General features: G+C 49.6%; 4 protein-coding genes across 4 annotated transcripts; 3 read left to right on the top strand and 1 right to left on the bottom strand.

Annotated features, from left to right (window-relative positions):
* The first annotated feature begins 1,129 nt into the window (after window positions 1-1,129).
* BCR38DRAFT_449277 (uncharacterized protein) lies at window positions 1,130-5,384 on the top strand. Its single transcript, XM_040861280.1, has 5 exons — window positions 1,130-1,695; window positions 1,752-2,216; window positions 2,276-2,438; window positions 2,503-2,532; window positions 2,595-5,384. The coding sequence occupies exons 1-5, from the start codon at window positions 1,366-1,368 to the stop codon at window positions 4,943-4,945; spliced, it is 3,339 nt and encodes a 1,112-aa protein (XP_040710756.1). The 5' UTR covers window positions 1,130-1,365; the 3' UTR covers window positions 4,946-5,384.
* Window positions 5,385-10,493: 5,109 nt separating this feature from the next.
* BCR38DRAFT_354308 (uncharacterized protein) lies at window positions 10,494-11,507 on the top strand (the record flags this gene model as incomplete). Its single annotated transcript, XM_040856868.1, has 2 exons — window positions 10,494-10,891; window positions 10,967-11,507. The coding sequence occupies 2 exons, from the start codon at window positions 10,494-10,496 to the stop codon at window positions 11,505-11,507; spliced, it is 939 nt and encodes a 312-aa protein (XP_040710755.1).
* Window positions 11,508-12,824: 1,317 nt separating this feature from the next.
* Window positions 12,825-14,860, top strand: BCR38DRAFT_461227 (cytochrome P450; the record flags this gene model as incomplete). The annotated part of the gene is made up of 9 exons (XM_040862500.1): window positions 12,825-12,925; window positions 13,001-13,182; window positions 13,353-13,459; window positions 13,493-13,785; window positions 13,842-13,905; window positions 13,968-14,198; window positions 14,335-14,448; window positions 14,540-14,652; window positions 14,704-14,860. 9 exons carry the CDS (start codon window positions 12,825-12,827, stop codon window positions 14,858-14,860), a joined length of 1,362 nt encoding a protein of 453 aa, XP_040710754.1.
* A 1,827-nt stretch (window positions 14,861-16,687) lies between these two features.
* Window positions 16,688-16,837, bottom strand: BCR38DRAFT_354340 (cytochrome c oxidase copper chaperone; the record flags this gene model as incomplete). The annotated part of the gene is made up of 1 exon (XM_040856873.1): window positions 16,688-16,837. A coding segment is annotated over one exon (150 nt), but the record flags the coding sequence as incomplete, so codon positions are not given.
* Window positions 16,838-17,990: the final 1,153 nt, after the last annotated feature.

The raw sequence follows: 17,990 nt of genomic DNA, 5'->3' as shown, positions 1-17,990 counted from the left end.
GCGGTGGCTGTTGGTAAACTAACGAAGTCAATGAACATAGACCCGGGCGTCCTAATGCGGTCGGGAATTGGGCCTGCAGAAGGGTTAGGATAATTCAGCAAATGGGGGCAGGGAGTTCTCATTGGGCCGACTGTATCCAGGACGGTTCCATGTTTCGGCCCGGCAATTTCAGGACCAGTTAGTTGATCGGAAGCAAAGATAAGATGATGACTGCTTTCGTCGGCAGGTAGTATTTTGTGGGATTGCGTGGTCAGGTGGTATCGAATGATACTTCGAGTGACTTCAGAAATAGCAATCGTCGATTTTAGCCTCGCGGGTAGATCAGCCGTAAACAGATCCCTGGACCGGGGAACTTCAGGAGCGGTAATGTCAAACCCCTCGGGCCGTATGCACTCAGCGCATGAGATTTATTAAGTGCCGCAAATATGCCGGTGGCTGGATTGAAGTACCTCAGCTGGCTGGCTGGTTGTTTTGGTTCGATTTTCTCAATGATTGGATCACGGTTGTTTGCGCGACTAAACATCCTCGCCTTCCTCCTGGATGCCCCGAAGTTGGCAGCTTGGTTTCAACCATAGTGCGGCTCTGGTGGCCCGATTGCTACCGACTACCATTGTTTGAGTATGGTTCAGTCTAGCACGTTTGCAACCTGCAGGGTCGCCTGCAAGGGCTGGGTGACATGGCTCTGGGCAGGGGCTAGCGCCAACGATGATTTTGGCTTCCCGAGTAGGTAAGCTGCGTAGGTAGGTACCAGCGGATACATGTCCGCTCCTGCTGCCAGTGCAACTTCAACTTTTAGCGTCGAACACCTACCGTAGTCTGGTTGAACTGTCGCCACATTTGCGCCGAGGCACCAATGTCCAACTAGTCCACAGGGTGTGCAAGTAATTCGCGAATGAACACGAGTAGTTGGGCCCAACTGGATGGATCAGTTCACCGCTTCATCATTAGCGTTTCCGCGGCATGTCGGCATCAACGTGTTTGCAAGGGCACACAGCACATAAAGGCCCTTGTCCACAGCATTTGTGACAGGTCGTTGCTTGGCGTTGGCTTAAGAAATTGAGAGCAGCGTATGGACAGTGGCACTGGCCACCGAAAGGCAGAATTAGGCAAAATCAAAAACATTTTTCCCTCATTCATGGTTCATCGTATGACACGTTGGGACCGGGCCCCGAGTCATTCAAAGCGCAGATATGGCTTTGCTGCGAAGGCTGGGCTTGGAGCTTGAAGCTCGGAGGTCTGGGTTGGATTGCATGTCCTGAGGCCCTAAGCCCCGTCGCTTCGTTCGTCGCTTCTGGCGGTTCTGGCGATTCTGGCCATTCTGGTACTGCGCTCTCCGCATCGTGGCTTCTTTGCTAAGCTTGCACCATGAAGAGAATCAGGCTGGCTCTCGCCCGGATGACGCGGGCTCGTAAGCCTGCCTCGTTGGAACCGGGACCGGCTAAGACGATCGAGTCGAGTTTCGTTACTTCTTCAACCACCTTGACCCCATCAACGAGGCGCAACTCGTGGGACGACGATGTCGGTGGGCCGCTCGTCTTGTACGACGGTACTGCTCGGGGAGACGAGGACCACAGTTTTGACATCGTCTTCGTCCACGGCGTCGGCGGACACCGAATTCGTACGTGGGAGAAGGACGGCGTGTGCTGGCCTCGGGATCTTCTGAGTCGGGAACTCGAAGAAGCAAGAATCATCACGGTAAGTCGACTGGAGTTGAGTTGAAGATGGGGCTATTAGTAATGTATCCTATACAGTGGGGCTACTACCTCCCCGATGCCAATGGCGACAAATCAACCTACGGCTCTATGGCAGCCCTTATAAGTGATGGTCTGATCGCGGATCTGGCTATGGTTTGCGACCAGCCTCGCGATATCATCTTCGTCGGCCATGGACTGGGCGGACTGGTCATTAAGGAGGCTCTCAGCACCGCCGCCACCTCTCAGGTGTTCGGCAAACACACCGAGCTGGGCAACATCTACAACAGGACCATTGGCGCCATTTTCCTTGGGACGCCTCACATCGGTAACCGAAAGCAATCGCTGGGGGACGTTGTCGCTGCCGCCGCCCAGGTCGAATATCAACGCGCGAATCCTCGGTTGTTCCAGCTGCTCAGAGATAACAATGACCTCTTTGAAAATCAACGCGAGGAATGGGCAATGTGCTCCAGGGATATGCAGGTAGTGTGTGTCCGGGAGCAGCTTCCGACACCAACAGGAGGGGTAGGTCCATTTCCGTAGAGACTGTGGGCAAGACGAGTACTTATCCGACGACCGCACAGATGGTGCCCAAAAGCACTAGCCACTACGAGGGCTTGAATGTCACCACTGATGATATCGTGGCCGACCACATGGATATAGCCAGGTTCTCCAGCAGACGGGATGCAGGGTATTTCCAGCTTGTTGGTCACATCAGCAAGATTTCGCGAAATACCAAATTGGAGCGTGAGTTTCCCCCAGAGACCTGCGCATTTACAGACGGGGGAGGGGTAGCTGATGTTCACTTCAGAGTCGGAGGCGAGACTTGTACGCAACCGAGGTAAGTAAAGCACGGATTTCTTCATTGCGTGTTTTGAAGTATACTAAGTAAAGCCCCTGCAGAGATCCTGGATACTCTGCAATTCGATACCCGAGAGAAGGAAGAACAACACGACGATGCCTACAGGCAAAGCTGTTCCTGGCTTCTCTCGACCGGTGAAGATGCGCAATCCCCGTCGGCATTCCACGAATGGCTCGAGGCCCCAGGATCCTCCCTGTTCTGGATGAGTGGCCGAGCTGGATCAGGGAAGACTACCCTGATGAGGTATGCATTCCACGATCCGCAAACACGTCGGCATCTTGAAACATGGGCCAACGGCGCCGATCTTATCATGGCGGCAGTATGCCTTACCGAAAGTGGTAGCCATGTGCAGAGATCACGGGAGGGCATCCTTCGCGGCATACTATTCCAAATCCTAAGTATAAGACAGGACTTGATCCCCATATGCTTTCCGAGCTTTATAAAGGGCCCATGGCCTCCTCCTGTCCCTTTCAACACGACCCTCAATCTTTCCCAAGCATTCTTCCAGCTCTTTTCCCGCATGTCCAAAACCCTAAGACTGTGCATATTCATCGACGGCTTGAACGAATATCGCGTTGCAGAAAACGGCGGGCATGATGACACATCGGAAGCCGATACTCCAGGCCAATCCACGGACGGAGAAGGAGGCAATACGCTTGGTTCCAGAAAGTGGCTAAAAGACTCTCATCGTGAGATTGCAAAGCTCATCACGGATTTGGGGAGCCAAGACCATGTCAAGCTTTGCGTCTCGAGCAGAGAGTTACCCCCTTTTGAGACCGAGTTCCGCGGGCTTCCCCGGCTCCGCGTGCATACCCAAACCGAGAAGTTCATCGCGAAATATTGTGCGGAACGGCTGGAACAAGTGATCCCCGGGTTGTCTGCTAGCCAAACTGCCCTGTGCAACGAACTGGCGCGCAAGTCTCGCGGTGACGTCATCTGGGCCCTTAATGTCATTAATATGCTGCTAGAGGGTTCACTGAAGAAGCTCAACTCAACTCTAGACTCCTTGCCCACACATCTCGGTGGTACGAACGGACTTTACATGCGCATAATCGAGAATCTCCATCGCGACCAGCAACGTCAAGCATGCAGAATATTCCAGATCGTACTCCAGGCACAGGATCCGCCTTCGCCGATCATGCTTGCCTTCGCCGAAGAAGGATACCTAGCGCCAGCGCGGGTGATCGCAAAGAACCCGCAGTTGGGCGAACTGCTAGTCTCGCATGACAACGTGCGTCCGTACAGCATTAAGGAGCTTGGACGCATCCGCGATCAGATGGAGAATCGCCTGGCCGGGAGCTGTGCCGGTCTGTTGGAGATTGAGGCGGGTCCTACGAGCACAAGTGGACGCGTGGTATTCAAGCACATGACGGCCAAGGAGTTCATCATCCGGAGAGAAATTTGGGACAAGGTGAACATAGAACCACCTAACAAGGTCGAGATTAACTTTTCCCTCCTCAGCGGGACGATCCGGCATCTGAAATGTTTCACTGCATTGAAGTCACCCCTGGTGTTGCGGCCCAAGATCGTGTTCCACCCCGAGTTCTGGCTAGGAGTCGCGAGTGCGCTGAAGTACGCTGCTCGTGTCGATGAAGAAACGTTCGATCACACGGCTTACTATAACCTCCTGGACGAGCTTGACCAGATCAGCAACGAAATTTGGAACACTGCTTTGAGGCAGCATGTGCCACCAGTCGACGACTTTGAATGGAACCAAAAGACATACCCGGCCCTCGCCCGCCAGCATTGGGCGTCGTTTGAACCCATGGACTTGGGTCCGTCGCCTAAACGCAACGACTTTCTGTGCCTGGCAGTTCAAGCAAACCTCGTCAACTACGTCGCTGCCAAGCTGGGCCAACTGGAAGATGACGCTAGACGTGCAAAAGCGGAGGAACTTTTGGAATATGCAGCCAGCCCCGAGGGCGATTCGGGAACGGTAAGCGGACCTTCGGTTCCGGCCTGCGTGTCTCTGACAGGCAGTTATAAGGATTTCCACCACGACATGCCGGATTCAAGATTTCTCGACCTCCTGTTCGATTCCGGGGCAAGTACCGCAGCCCCCAAGGGGCAGGGAGCCTGGCTCAAAGTGCTGAAGGCAGGGAACCGGTACTTCTCGCGTCAGAACACCGCGGAATCGAATATGAAAGATCGCAACTTGGTGCAGAACCGTCAGAGATGGGTTGCCGCCGTCATTGCCCTCCTGGCGCACGGCGCAGACCCAAACGTCCAAATTGAACTGAGCCAGAACGCAAATGGGGAGGGGTCGACGGAGATCCGATCGGCCATTGAGGTCATTCGGGACATACTGGAAGGTGAAATCGAGTACACCAGAGACCTGGTCCGCATAGAGGCGTTGGCCATGGGAGTCAAGGCAGAACATGTAGGTGCCTAGCGGGTCAAGTAGGAATAAAAAATAGGACTTAGGGTTCATTTTGGTGTGGTTGTTGGACCACATACCTGAGATCCGGAATGCTTACTAGAAGGCATGACATTGTATGATGAGAAAGGGCTGGAAGAGCTAGAAGAACACAGAGACAAAAGTAAACTGACTCGTGTTGCAGAGATGATGCTTGTTTGCGGGATAGATGCGGGTGGTAGTACAGTCTGAGCATCAGAAATTAATACCAAGCCATCTTGGTCATGCATAGCAGTGATTTGGTGAAAGGATCACTTACCCAAAATGGCCAGCGGGTTGGCAACGGTGGCAACATTGGCGTCTTGGTAATCTCCTCTCTCTAGCATGGCGAAATAGAATCACAGTAGTGTTCCTATCTGCAACGCCAGTATGCAATTCATGACGGTATGATACGTCGAAGGGTAGTCCATTCCGTATTTCCATGATTACTCGAGTACTCACTCATCATGTACAACTTTCAGCCGATATATACTATTTCACCCCGATGCGAAAAATCGTCTCTTCATTGATGTCATACATGTAACCGATGAGGAGGTCTTTCAAGATTTCTACTAGCCTCCAAGCGTTCACCAGACGGTTTTCCTGCGATTCCATCTTCCGGAGCCCAAGCAGATCCGCCAATTCCACCATTGCCTCCCACAGCTGATCCTCATCGCGATCCACCCACCGATGCCCATCACCACTCCCTTCAAATACTCAACAAATGGCCTAAACTCGGGATCACACACCTTCCCCTCACGCGGCAGATCGCCCGTCTGGAAATATGTTCGCACCGCCTTCCCCCCCTGCAAAACGACGGGTTTGAGTGCGAGCAATGGCCCTCCGAATCCTGCTGCAATAACACACTTCCAGGGAATAGAGCAGCGATCCCCCGGGCATTCGGCAGGGGTGCTGCGGTGACCTGTGCGTTTCCGATAATAAGCAGCAGGTAGGAAGTATTCTGCCCCTGCCGAGTCTCGAAATCCAAATGAGGTGTCCAGGCGGGTGCTCGGCCAGGGCGAAGGAAAAGTACATACCGCCGAGGTGCAGATGGATGTCACCGTCAGTGATTAACTCGGGCCCTGCAACGGTTGAGTGTCCCGGGAGCAAGGAGGTAGGAATATCTACCGGGATGGAGCCGGGTTTTCTCTTCAGGTATATCATGACGTCGGTGAACTTGGCCTTGATATTGTCTGCCGAGCTTCATGTATACAGAGGAAAGTTTTCAGAACCGCTCATGGAATAGTCGTCGCAAAACTTTCGGATGACATTGTCCGAATCCTGTACTTGCCTGAGCCAGTCCCATGAGTAGTGGTCTGCTGGATCGATAACTACATAGCCAACTTTGCCTGAATGTATGGTCGTGAAAGTAGCGCCCAACGAAGTCCCGTAACTGACTCCCCAGTATTGGAGTTTCTCCTGACCAGGGTGATATGCCGTTCTTCCAGTACTTCTTTTTGCTTCTCGCTCCTTTGCATCCTAGCCGAAGTTATTCCACCATCAACTCAGCCTCCTGTGCCCTCAGATTAAGTGAGTATACAGGGTTCTCGCGGATACCTGTTACAATATCAAGATTGGCCTATATTCGATCGGCATGCGTGAAATAGGTTTATCAATAATGGGCCACAGGTACGAAGAGAACATACATATTCATGCCTATTGGTTCCTATCCATACAGCTTTAGGATAGGGACCATAAGCATATTTACCTAAATCGCGCTTGTGATCTAGCTATATTTTACTGGTAGGATCATTGTGTGAAGCTAATACTTATTACTGCTGTTTGCTAACGAAGAGTTAGTAGTTCACCATGAGGGGAGTACGAGCATAATTAGATGATGTACCTATCAAGTAAGCCAGTATAATTATATATGTAGCTTTAGACGTACCAGTTTAGTTTCCGTAAGCACATCTCAACCAGATGCGTAAATACGCCCCACCTGAAGCCGTTGTGTCAAACTACCGCCTTCGCTATGTTACTTTTATAGGCTGGAAGGGCATGTATATGAATAGGAAGGACTTGGGTAGGTAGTTTAGCTCCTGTACGGGATAGTTTACCTGTGATGCGTGCTACTAGGGGGGATTCACCTAACCAGTGGGTCCCCCTACCTTTGCTTATCAGTCCTATTTATTATATAACAGATAATATAGTATGTAGTGAATTTGCTGTTGAGATCTAAGTTTGGAATTAATCTAGGGTTACGTTGGGCCACGACTAGACATAACTGTGTGCGTTACATGCACACCGCACTAGTATCTGCATAAGTAATTTTATAGGATTAAGGAAGTCTTGTGTTACCAGGGAACCGGATCAAAGAAAACCCTCGCCTAACTAGTAGCTCGCGCCGGGTTAGTGCTAATACTAGCCTCACCTCCTTGTATAACTCCTCCCAGGGTTTCAACGTTAGTGCAAATGTATCCTCACATAGCTAGTAATTATTAGTCGTTCCGGACTATAAATATCGACATATTTTGGAAGCGCCAAAATACGCTACATTACGTTTAGGTACTTGTGGAATTGAGCGCCACAGTTGTGCCCTAGACCGAAAGCGGTGTAGTTGCTAGTGTAGATAGTGGGCCAGACCCTTCTTTATAGAGAGTTAGAGCACCTCAGAGTCTCCCAACACCAACCTACGTAGCACAATGCGTTGAGCGGGCATAGCGTTCACTACGATATTCGTCCAGAATCATCAATTTAGGGCCGATACCATCACTCCTAACATAGAACTTTCGAGAAATCGGCACTTTCAGAATCGTCCCCTTTCATAAGACTCGAATATCAACAACCCCAATTCAAACGTTATTTCCATCGCAAACAGAACAGCTACGACTTCATTCATATAATATGAATACTCCTCGACGTCTATTTTGAAATAAGCTAATTTTAACCAGCCCAAGCTTATACCATGTCGAGCGAATAGAATATCTTCAAGATAAACCTGTTTTAAGGTCACGAAAGCTCCCCTATTCGAGAGACTCCTCACGAGATCGCGCCATATCATAAGCATTTATTAAGGCATGACAGTCTTGAAGTATGTATTTTAAAGGACCTTACTAGCTGGATATGCGAGAGAATTTCTGGAGTAACTGGCAACTCCCTAAGGTAATACGAGCTGAGTATACTCAGGTTACTCTCTACAATGAAGAGCTAGAGAGCTGTAATTCGATCCTCGTGGCTGACAAAAGGGAAACTTACCATAACATGAGGTAGCGTAAGCGCAGCTGTCATGCCTCACATCGTACTCACAACGGCCCGCTCGATAGCATGGTGGTGGGCCTGCCAGCTTGAGTAGACTCACTACTAGACAATAAGTTCGCTGCCATATGATCACACTTTGTCGAAAATAGACTCGCGCAAGTTTCACACATCAATCAAGACTGCCGCCAAGTCTCTCAACTGGACAGCATCTTTGTAATAATTTTGTGATTCAAACCCCTTCTCCGGCAGATTGTGACGACGATAATGACTTTGGGCCCTTTGTTCGAAGATTGTCAACTCGGATTATTCCCCAGCCCTGTCGTTGTCAACGTGCAACCGCGAGTGGCAGAGCTTATTTTAGACACGTATGCCACCATCGTGTAGAACCTACTTGAAGCAAGACCAGAATATGCATCCAGCACCGTGTCTTCGTTGACAACAAAACGCATGGTCGGGAACAAGCGGAAAGCCAGACCCAACAGCAAGGGATGGAATATAGAGGAAGTCTGGCTCCACATTCTGATACGGAGAAATGCTGAAACTGGACATTTCGCTACTGCCATCGACTCCAGGGATGGGTAACTCGGTTACACCGAGTTGGTCAACCTTTCAACGTTTTTATGCCGCCAAGGTGTCGGACCTGATATGGCGGTTTGCCTGTTATTCGAGAAGTCAATGTGGGCCATTGTCACAATGCTTGGGGTGTCGTCAAATCGGAGCTTTCTTCATTCCTCTTGGTCCTCAGAACTCCCCTCAGAGGTTGAGCTGACTTGTACAACTTAATGGTACATCCGTTGGAATAACCTCATCACAGCAAGTCCGTATTTGCGAGTTCCTCTTCACAAAGAAGCCAATCGTGGTGGACGAGAAGACTACTGGCACCTGCCATGAACTTCCTAAAGCATTCTATCCGACTGAAAGCTCCAGTTGAGCTAATTACGCGGCATACATACCTTTCACCTCGCCAAGCACCAGAGGACTAAAGGTGTGTAGTATTTAGGAACTACCCAGGGCAAATTCGGGATTGGTCTTCCACGCGCCTTCATAATACCAATACAGACCCCCAATATTCGGGATCCGGCAGTAAATAGCCTGTGAACTGTCAGTACCCGGTTGGTTACATACAAACAGGGAATTACATGCCTTTAGCTTATACTTGGCTATCGACACCTTTCAACTGCACGGTCATCACTAACCAACTGGGGTTCTAATCCGATTTGTCCATTCCCAATTGCAGAATTGACAAGGGGAGGTTCATCCAGACATCATAATCGTGGTGTCTGCATCTGTTCAGCAGATTAATCAAGCCTCATACTTTCATGCTAACCATTGGCAGCATCATGACCGTACTCCACGCATCACCAGCTCACGAGCAGACACTTTCTTGGAAGCGGCGAAGCGGGCATGTAATCTTCTCAGCACTGTGGACCATAGTGTCTTGGTGCTCACCCCATTACGTACTTGAGTACATGGTCACCGATGAGGGCATGGGTATATGGACTCTTCGTTGTGCAGCTTGCATACGGCAGTTGTGGAATGCTCGGTTCCTCGCTAGCCGGTGGGGTGAATAACGAGGCCACTGAAGCACTAGGTGTAGGAGCATTGTTAACTGGAACCACTATGTGCCTATATGGCATGACCCCTGTTATAGGAGAGTAGTCATGCCTTCCCAGTGCTATAGTGTCATCATTGAGCGTTGGATATTGTACTGCTTCGACTTCTGGTTTTCCCATGCAAGTCAATAGCTCAAGGGTGCGAGCCCGGCTAAGCTGATTATTTTGGCGACGAAACTCACGGTGATTATAGTAGAAGCCTTGTTGTCTTCTTGGGCTGTGCGGATGGCTACTTAAGTATGGATGGGATATGATTAAAACCCGTCATTCGAACAATGTTTGTTAGCCTCGGGAAATCATCAGCCGTATCCTCGAAATATTTTCGGTATAATTAATACGTCTGGATAAAGGGCGTTGCCGAATATTTCACCACTTTTAAGTAGACATAGAATGCGAAGAACAAGACACAGTTGCATAGTTAGTGCCTTCCTGTCCATGAACCAACATATGTGGATAATTGGGGACCCGAGCGAAACGCGCATTGCCAAGTTGATAATATTCGCGACCGCGGGACATGTAAGTCTTTCAAAGACGGATATTGATACCCGATAGGTCGTGAGATCATTAGCACTGCTTTCGGAGTCGTAGGAGGTTGATCCTCCAAGAAAGAGGGGATATGTTCAGCTGCGGGGAAATCATAATCTATCTAATCACTCTCAGTCTGAATTCAACGTCACTATCATCAACCACAAGGACATTCAGGTATTCCTCCTAGTGAGTCGAAAATGAAGCTCATGACTCGAAATGTAGTCGTTACCGCCAGGACAGTGTCGCGCCAACATTCTGGACTGAGAGTTGTACTGCCTGGCTCCCGTACCAGCTTCTCTACCTCCAATGGCGCCCTGGCTCCAGTTTCGTATCTCAGTCGGAAGTCTAGCGAGGGAAAGAACGCAATCGTGACTGGGTCCAGTCAGGGTATTGGAAAAGCCATTGCGTTGCGTCTGGCTGCCGACGGATACAATGTTTGTATCAACGATATCAGTGCCAACGCCAAGGGTTGTGCCGTAGTTGTGGACGAGATCAAATCTATGGGCAGAAAGTCATGCTCTGCCATTGCTGATGTCACCAAAAGAGACGAGGTACAACAGCTGGTCCAGATAACTGTGCGCGAACTGGGGCCGCTCCACACCATGTAAGTTGAAACTCGTCGAACTCCTTCGTGCCTCTTGGTCTGCACGACCGACTGACTAACTACTCAATCCCCAAGGGTCGCCAATGCCGGCATTGCCCAGGTCAAGCCAGTGCTCGATCTAACAGAAGAAGACTTCCAGCGCATGTTCGCAGTCAACGTATTCGGCCTCCAGAACTGCTACGCCGAGGCAGCCAAGCAGATGATCGCCGACGGCGTGGTTGGACCAGACCATCCAGGCAAGCTCATCGGCGCATCATCCATTGTGGGCTTCAGATCCATGGAGATGCTGTCGCATTACAGCGCAACAAAGTGGGCAGTGCGGGGACTCACGCAGGCATATGCGCTGGAAATGGCTGGACACCACATCACTGCCAATGCATACGCCCCTGGTATCGTGGGCACGTCCATGTGGGATCTAATTGATGCTGGGATGGCGAAAAAGAAAGGCCACAAGAAAGGGGACGTGATGAGGAAGCTTGCGCATGAGAGGACGACTTTAGGCCGTGTTAGTGTTGCCGAGGATGTATCTAATCTGGTCAGCTTCCTGGCGAGTCGTGATAGTGATTTTGTGACTGGACAGACTCAGATCGTGGATGGTGGTATTGTGTTTACGTAGATGGTAACGAGACTTTGCCTAATCATTTCATTGGATAACTTGTATTCAACTCCAGTGCTATTAGCTACATATAATAAAGTGGATACAATTGTCTGGATTTAGGTCTGGCTGATCACAACATTGGTTTGTGCTACAGCTACATGTACCACAATCCAACAAACGGAGTGGTATACTGGAACAGGTACTATGGGGCATCTCAATATAATTTAGTAATGATACCCGTCTTTCTCATGCTGTGCTGTTGGAAAATCTTATGCATTTGTGTCTTATTCGCTTATAACGTCACTATTTCAGATCGAACATAGGCTGCCGTGCCTCATCTGCAAAGCTTTGAGGTGGGCCCGAAGTAATGTATACACAGTAAAAATGATCATTGCTCTGGAATTAAAAATACCTAAGACCGTGTAGTGCAGTGCTTGCATGATAACTTTAGTATCGTCATCTAGTAGCGTCAAGCAGGAGGTGTCGGTCTCCCCCCAACACCTTCTTCCTTTATACCCCCGTTTACCATATTCTTCTTCTCTATCCCTTCGAACCCTGAATTCCTACTGCCGTGTTTTATATCTCCGTTAAAACTTGTTCTCAGTGGCTGGTGTAAGTAACGAACTTTTGTGTCCCAGATATCTAAATTATTGGTGTCTTATTCATAGATTTGTATACTAGTGAGAACCCCATGGCATCTTCATTACCTAATTTGTAAGGCACGTTGGTTTGGAAACCCCAGTCACAAAAGGCTGCCAACTGATGGTCTCATAGGCTCGGCCCCCCCCTCCGTGGGGGAATTCTTGGGGCTATGTTGGATTTGGCGAAGACAGCTGGTGGAACAGCTAACATGTCGTCATATAAATCATAATCGAAAATATTGAGGTGTCATTCGGAAGTGGGAAAAGAAAGAAATTTCCCACTCCATGAACATCTCAAGCTCTGACTTATTTTCATCGAGTAAGATGGCTGCTAGGGACGGGTCGGACAGCTTCAAGCCCCAGATAGCATCGATCTTCTCAGGGGGGACTTTGTTGGTAGGTTGAGAACCAACGTAGTATGGTAGTGAACGCAACGCAGTCGCCAATAGGGCGAACCGACGACGCAGCGTATGTATTTAGTCCAGCCATTAGGGCACGGTTTGACATACGGGAGTACTAGTAGAGGTACCGGGGGCTTCGAGCCTACGGCGTATTTAATAATAATAATATTTTCATCGACTGTCAGTTTTCGCCATCTGCGTTGACTTGAAATTTCCTTTGAAATCTCCTCAGCGATTGGCATACTATCAAACAGGGAACTTGATAACTAGGCAAACATTGTCCAGGCCCGAGTATGGCCGCCATCCTCCTCCTTGACCTCCCGGGCAGACACCCATGGCCTGTGGTCCTCGGTGTCCTCGCCGCTTGGTTGCTCGCCTCATACTTTCACTCCTGGTACCGTCTCAGACACATCCCAGCGCCCTTACCCACCTCGATCACGGACATATAGCAGTCAACCATCACTTCCAGTGGCAAGATATGGCATACTTATCGTGAATTTCCCGAAAAGTACGGCCCTCTGGTCCGCATCGGTAGCAACACGATCATTACTGATGATCCCGTCATTATTCGGAAACTGGGAGCGCCTAGGGAAACTCACAAGAGGGGATCATGGTACAAAGGAGCTCGGTTGAACCCATACAATGACCACAGTACGTAGCATGATTGGCTATTTCCTGTCTTGGTGTTCTGCGTGCACCAGAGAAAAACCTCGCCTGATAGGCTCTGTGTCAGAAGCCTTTACTTTCAAGACATAACTCGAGACACTCAAGTTAGTGCTTGATATCTCCAAAATTGTTGATGCTAACTCCGTTTATTCCAGTGCTAAGTATTCTGGAAACCAAGACCCACGATGAGAGAAAGGCCAAGAGCGCTGGTGCGTACAGCGGGCGAGAGACCCCGTGGCTGGAAGCCAGCGTCGATGAGCAAGTCAATGCAGTGTTGGATCTCATCCGTCGCTAGTATCTCCCGTCGACTGAATCAGCCAAGAGGCTCCACCTTCCACTTGACTTTGCTCAGTTATCGGCCTATTTCACCATGGATGTCATTTCCAAACTCGCCTTCGGGGAGCAATTCGGCTGTTTGAGGACAGATTCCGACTATACTGGCTTCATAACTTCAGTGCGCTCTACCTTGCCCCGAATTGGGATGCTAACCGATCATCCATGGCTCCGAGCCATATTTTTCTCTCGGCTGTTCCTGAAATACTTCGGTCCTAAAATCTCCGATCCCACGGGCGTGGGGAAGATGATGGGGTATATCTCTATGCGCACGCTCAGTAGACAATTAGATCTTATGCTTACACGTACAGGGTTGCCCACGAACTTGTTGTGAAACGTTTTGAGCCAGGTGCTAAAGATGAAAAAGATATGATGGTGCGTGGTTATAGGGGAACGACTCCTTTCTGTGCCTTCTGACAGTTAACTCATACCTACAGGGCACATTCATCTGTCACGGTATGACGCAGGATGACTGCGAAGCTGAGGCGCTCCTTATGATTACGGCTGGCTCTGATACATCAGCGGCCATCAGGTCGGCTGTGCTTCGCACCATAACCAATCCGCTTATCTATCAGAGTTTCAAGGCGGAGATCAAGGCGGCAGTTGACGGAGGCAACGTGTCAAGCCCCATCTCCTACAAGCAAGCGCAGAAGCTTCCCTATTTGCGTGTAAGTGACTTTACCAAAAGGCTAACCCACTTTGTAACCCCATTTTCCATGACGCCATGACGGGTTCTACAATAGAGGAAACCGCACCGATCAGCGTATATCATTAAGCGCATCATGCTTGCATGAATTTCCCCAGGCAATTATGTATGAAGGAATCCGCATGCGCCCACCAGCCCCGGGAATAGCGCCCAAGACTATCGGTCTCTCGGACGAGACCATGCACGGAAAGTACCTCCCACTGGGGACGCTAGTTGGACACAACATGTCCGGTTTGCTACGTTCAAAGAAGCTCTTCGGAGAAGACGCCGATGAGTTCCGTCCCAATCGTTCGTTTCATGGAGCTTGATGCCCCGGCCCGGGCCAAGATGGAGCAGAACATCGAGCCCGTGTTTGGGTATGGGAGGTGGATGTGCGCCGGGAAGCCGATCGCCTTCATGGAGTTACATAAGATTCTGTTCGAGTTAAGAAAGAGTTGATCTCGGCGCTTCGTTTGCCCTTCATTGAGTTATGCGGTTGGCTTAACATTACTTTACACTGACTTCAAACAGTTGTTTCGCCATTTCGACTTCCAGATAGTTGATGTAACGAAACCTTGGAACTCCATATCTTATCTTGGATGGATGGAAACCGAGATGTGGGTAAAGGTGACGGAAACAACTTGAGAGCAGGGCCCAACGGGAAGGGATAGCCTGTGGGAGCATGGAGGGTATTGGTACATCAGTACGCTCACTGGAATGATTTTCCGACAATTTTCCTGAATTCATACCTAAATAGGCAACAGGGGATCCGTTTAGCATTTAGTTAATACGCATTTATTTGTGGGTTTTCAATTCATATATCACCGAGTCACTGAATCTTGTCCGCTTGTACCTATACTCTGCCGCCCCCGATTTCTAACTACTGAACGCCAGAAGCTCCATGAGCCGGCATTTCTGCCAGTGGGCTTCAAACTGGGGCCCTCTCCGGATGATTATAATCGTATGTATTGTATGCATATGTTCCAGTCAGGCTCGCTGTCGACTGTCTTTGCTGCGCCCCGTGACTGTTTGACATTGGATTTTCAGGGGTGAAGGCGCCAAGCTCAGGGATAGAATGCTGGCTCGGTTGATGGTGCTGATGAATCGATGGGATCCTTCCGACCGTCGATGGCTTTCCTCCGTCCGGAAGTTCTGTTATGTGCTGTGCCATCCCGAGCTGAATAGACTTCGACGTATTTGCTTGGCGTTGCATGAAGAACAGAGACACACAGGCCGTAAGTAATAGGCAAAGAAGCCTTCGAATGCGACGCCGATGATGGAGATTTGAGGCAGCTGGTCACTTTCAGCAGATGACGTCGCTGTCACTGGGTTTGGCGTTCCACTAGCCACTGTCGACGTGGAGGCTGGAGTATCAGTTATAAGCTTCCAATCCTGGGTCAAATCCAGCCCAGATGCCAGATAGGCATCAATCAAGTAGGATATTGCGCTTCTGACATTTTGCAGCCGATAGTATCCGGGAATCCCATCAATAGATGCCGTTTTCCATCGCCGAATCGTCATTGAAGAGATTTGAGGCGAACAGATAGTCTGTCAGGATTTGGAGATTGGTCAGGTAGTAATACTTGGTAGTGTCCATTGATGCCATTTCAGACGACAATAACAAGACATAAAGCGACGTAAAAGTTCACTAAGTGTCGTGGCGTGCGGGTGAGTGTGTAAATGTGCAGTCGTTCGTTTTACCTCGAGGCTCGGATCTTGGCTTATCCATCACCCACCACTGGCATCACACCGTCACCGTAATGTTCTGGATGGGTGTATTCAGCTGGAAAATGCAATGTCTACAGCGGGACTGGCAAACATGTCACCGACGCCATGCAGATAGCAGAGCTGTTGTAAGTGCTGATCCGGATCTGAACGTCCCCAGGTTCTCGTGGTTGGTTCAGTTTAGCCAGGGCCTGAGTCGCACTTCTCTCGAATCCTCCTAGCTGGAAGCTGAAAGAACTCCAATATTCACCATTCCTAATGACTGAGAAGAGAATGATGTGATCCGCAAAGCAACATGGTAGCAACGCCGATCGAATCTTGGATGCGCTGAGTCTTCCTAGCGGTGCTATTGGTGTGGGACCTTTCGATGTCAGCTGATAGAAATGGGCACGGCGCGCAAGATTTGCGGATTTGAGGTTTTGACAGCAAGAACTCGTGCATGCCGGTCCTGGAAAAGATCTGTCTCAACATCACACAAAGTGATGCCGTTGACAACGCTTGTACAAGGCACCGTGGTTTAACTTATTGAGGCCCCTGGGTAACAGAGAAGAGAACCGAAATATATTTATTCGCAACCTAGGATATCAGCAGAGCCAATACAAAGTGGGTAGGCTTTTGTCTGACCGGGTTTATAACGCGGTCTAATGCATCTGGATGACGCCACTCGTCAACGTATTTTGCGAGACAAAGGCCTGTATTGTACACGGGTCGACTCAACGACCAACCCTCTACCTGGCTCATATCGCCTTAGACCTGGAAGCCAAATCCAGCCATGCAAGTTCGGTATTGATCGATGGTCGACTTGCAGTCCGCTGCGGGATCCGATCCTTTGGAGAATAGCATGCATTCGTCGCGTCGCGATTTCTCGTCTTTGCATACGCAGCAGGGCTTTATGCGCAATATGTTAGCAAAGTCCACCAAATTCAATCAGACAGGCGAATTCAATGCGACGAACCTTTGGCTTGGAAGCTGCGTCGTTGGAGTTCACGACAGGCTTTGCCTCTGTCCTGGATGCGACGGAAGCTATTTTGAGTAAGTTGGGAGTTCTGACATGGCAGTGTGAAGGGTGACCTACGCATTGATACAGCTTGGGATGCCATTTCGCTTGTCAATTAAGGCGGTTTTCTGGCTTGTTGAAGATTCCGAGCTGATGACCTCAGGGCAAAGAGTTCGCGGGAGAGTACTTCATGATTTGTAAGAAGCTCGCGACTTCCCGATGGCGATAAACGCTTATCTTATCGCCGATATGCTAAATTGTCAATTGCGATCAAGCGAAATTCGAATCGAGGACGACACTTGAGCAAGGTCGCAGTAATTACGAGTCTCGACAGTCGGAAGCATCTATGGTCCCTGCGAAACCTCCAAAGTTGGTACAGGGTATCCTATCTCGAGCCTCAGGTAAAATGAGGCTGAGTTAGTGAGAGCTCCGGAGCATGTCATCTCATCGACCGACTTGCCTCGGCCACCCTGTTGTTGAACTTGTGAGTTTGACGGGTATGATTCGCTCGCAATAATCGAAGTATACTTCCCAATCTGTTGCATTTTAACACCAAGTATTCCTATCATATAAGGTAGTGTCAGCTCTTCTCGATCAATATACGGCTCCAAGCTCTAGAGTCTAAAAAGGATCCATGTTTTGGAAAGCTCTGGTTTCCTCGATGGATCGCATGTTCGATCCTTTGAAGACGTCGACTTATCGCTAGTATATGAAACGGGAATACTCCGTTGCTACCAACTTTTCTATGAGTGAATTCAAGACTTACGATATCAACTTTCACCAGTAACACATTATGTCATGGTATCCAAATGCGGAACTGGGACATCTTGATCAAATTTGAAGTGAGTTTGCTTGAGCAATGTTGTCAAACCGCAACTGAAACCGGCAGGAACAATTGCAGTGCGCATCAGTCGCCCGCGACATCTCCCATTTGGTAGATGTCCTATCCTGCTCGTGATTCGCGGCGCGCGTTGGCTGTGGGTGAAATAGATACCGGCTCCGGGCTAAGTCGTGCATTTTTCAAGCTGGAAGGCGTCGCTGCGACGGTCGACT

Source organism: Pseudomassariella vexata (genome assembly GCF_002105095.1).
Source record: "Pseudomassariella vexata strain CBS 129021 chromosome Unknown BCR38scaffold_19, whole genome shotgun sequence".
NCBI lineage: Eukaryota > Fungi > Ascomycota > Sordariomycetes > Amphisphaeriales > Pseudomassariaceae > Pseudomassariella > Pseudomassariella vexata.
This window is presented reverse-complemented; position numbering and strand designations above follow the sequence as displayed.

Excerpts from the sequence above, each read along its gene's own strand:
- BCR38DRAFT_449277 (XM_040861280.1), top strand. The coding sequence starts at position 1,366 with ATGAAGAGAATCAGGCTGGCTCTCGCCCGGATGACGCGGGCTCGTAAG. Across the intron at positions 2,217-2,275 it reads TTCCGACACCAACAGGAGGG|ATGGTGCCCAAAAGCACTAG; the intron begins GTAGGTCCATTT and ends ACGACCGCACAG. Across the intron at positions 2,439-2,502 it reads GCGAAATACCAAATTGGAGC|AGTCGGAGGCGAGACTTGTA; the intron begins GTGAGTTTCCCC and ends TGTTCACTTCAG.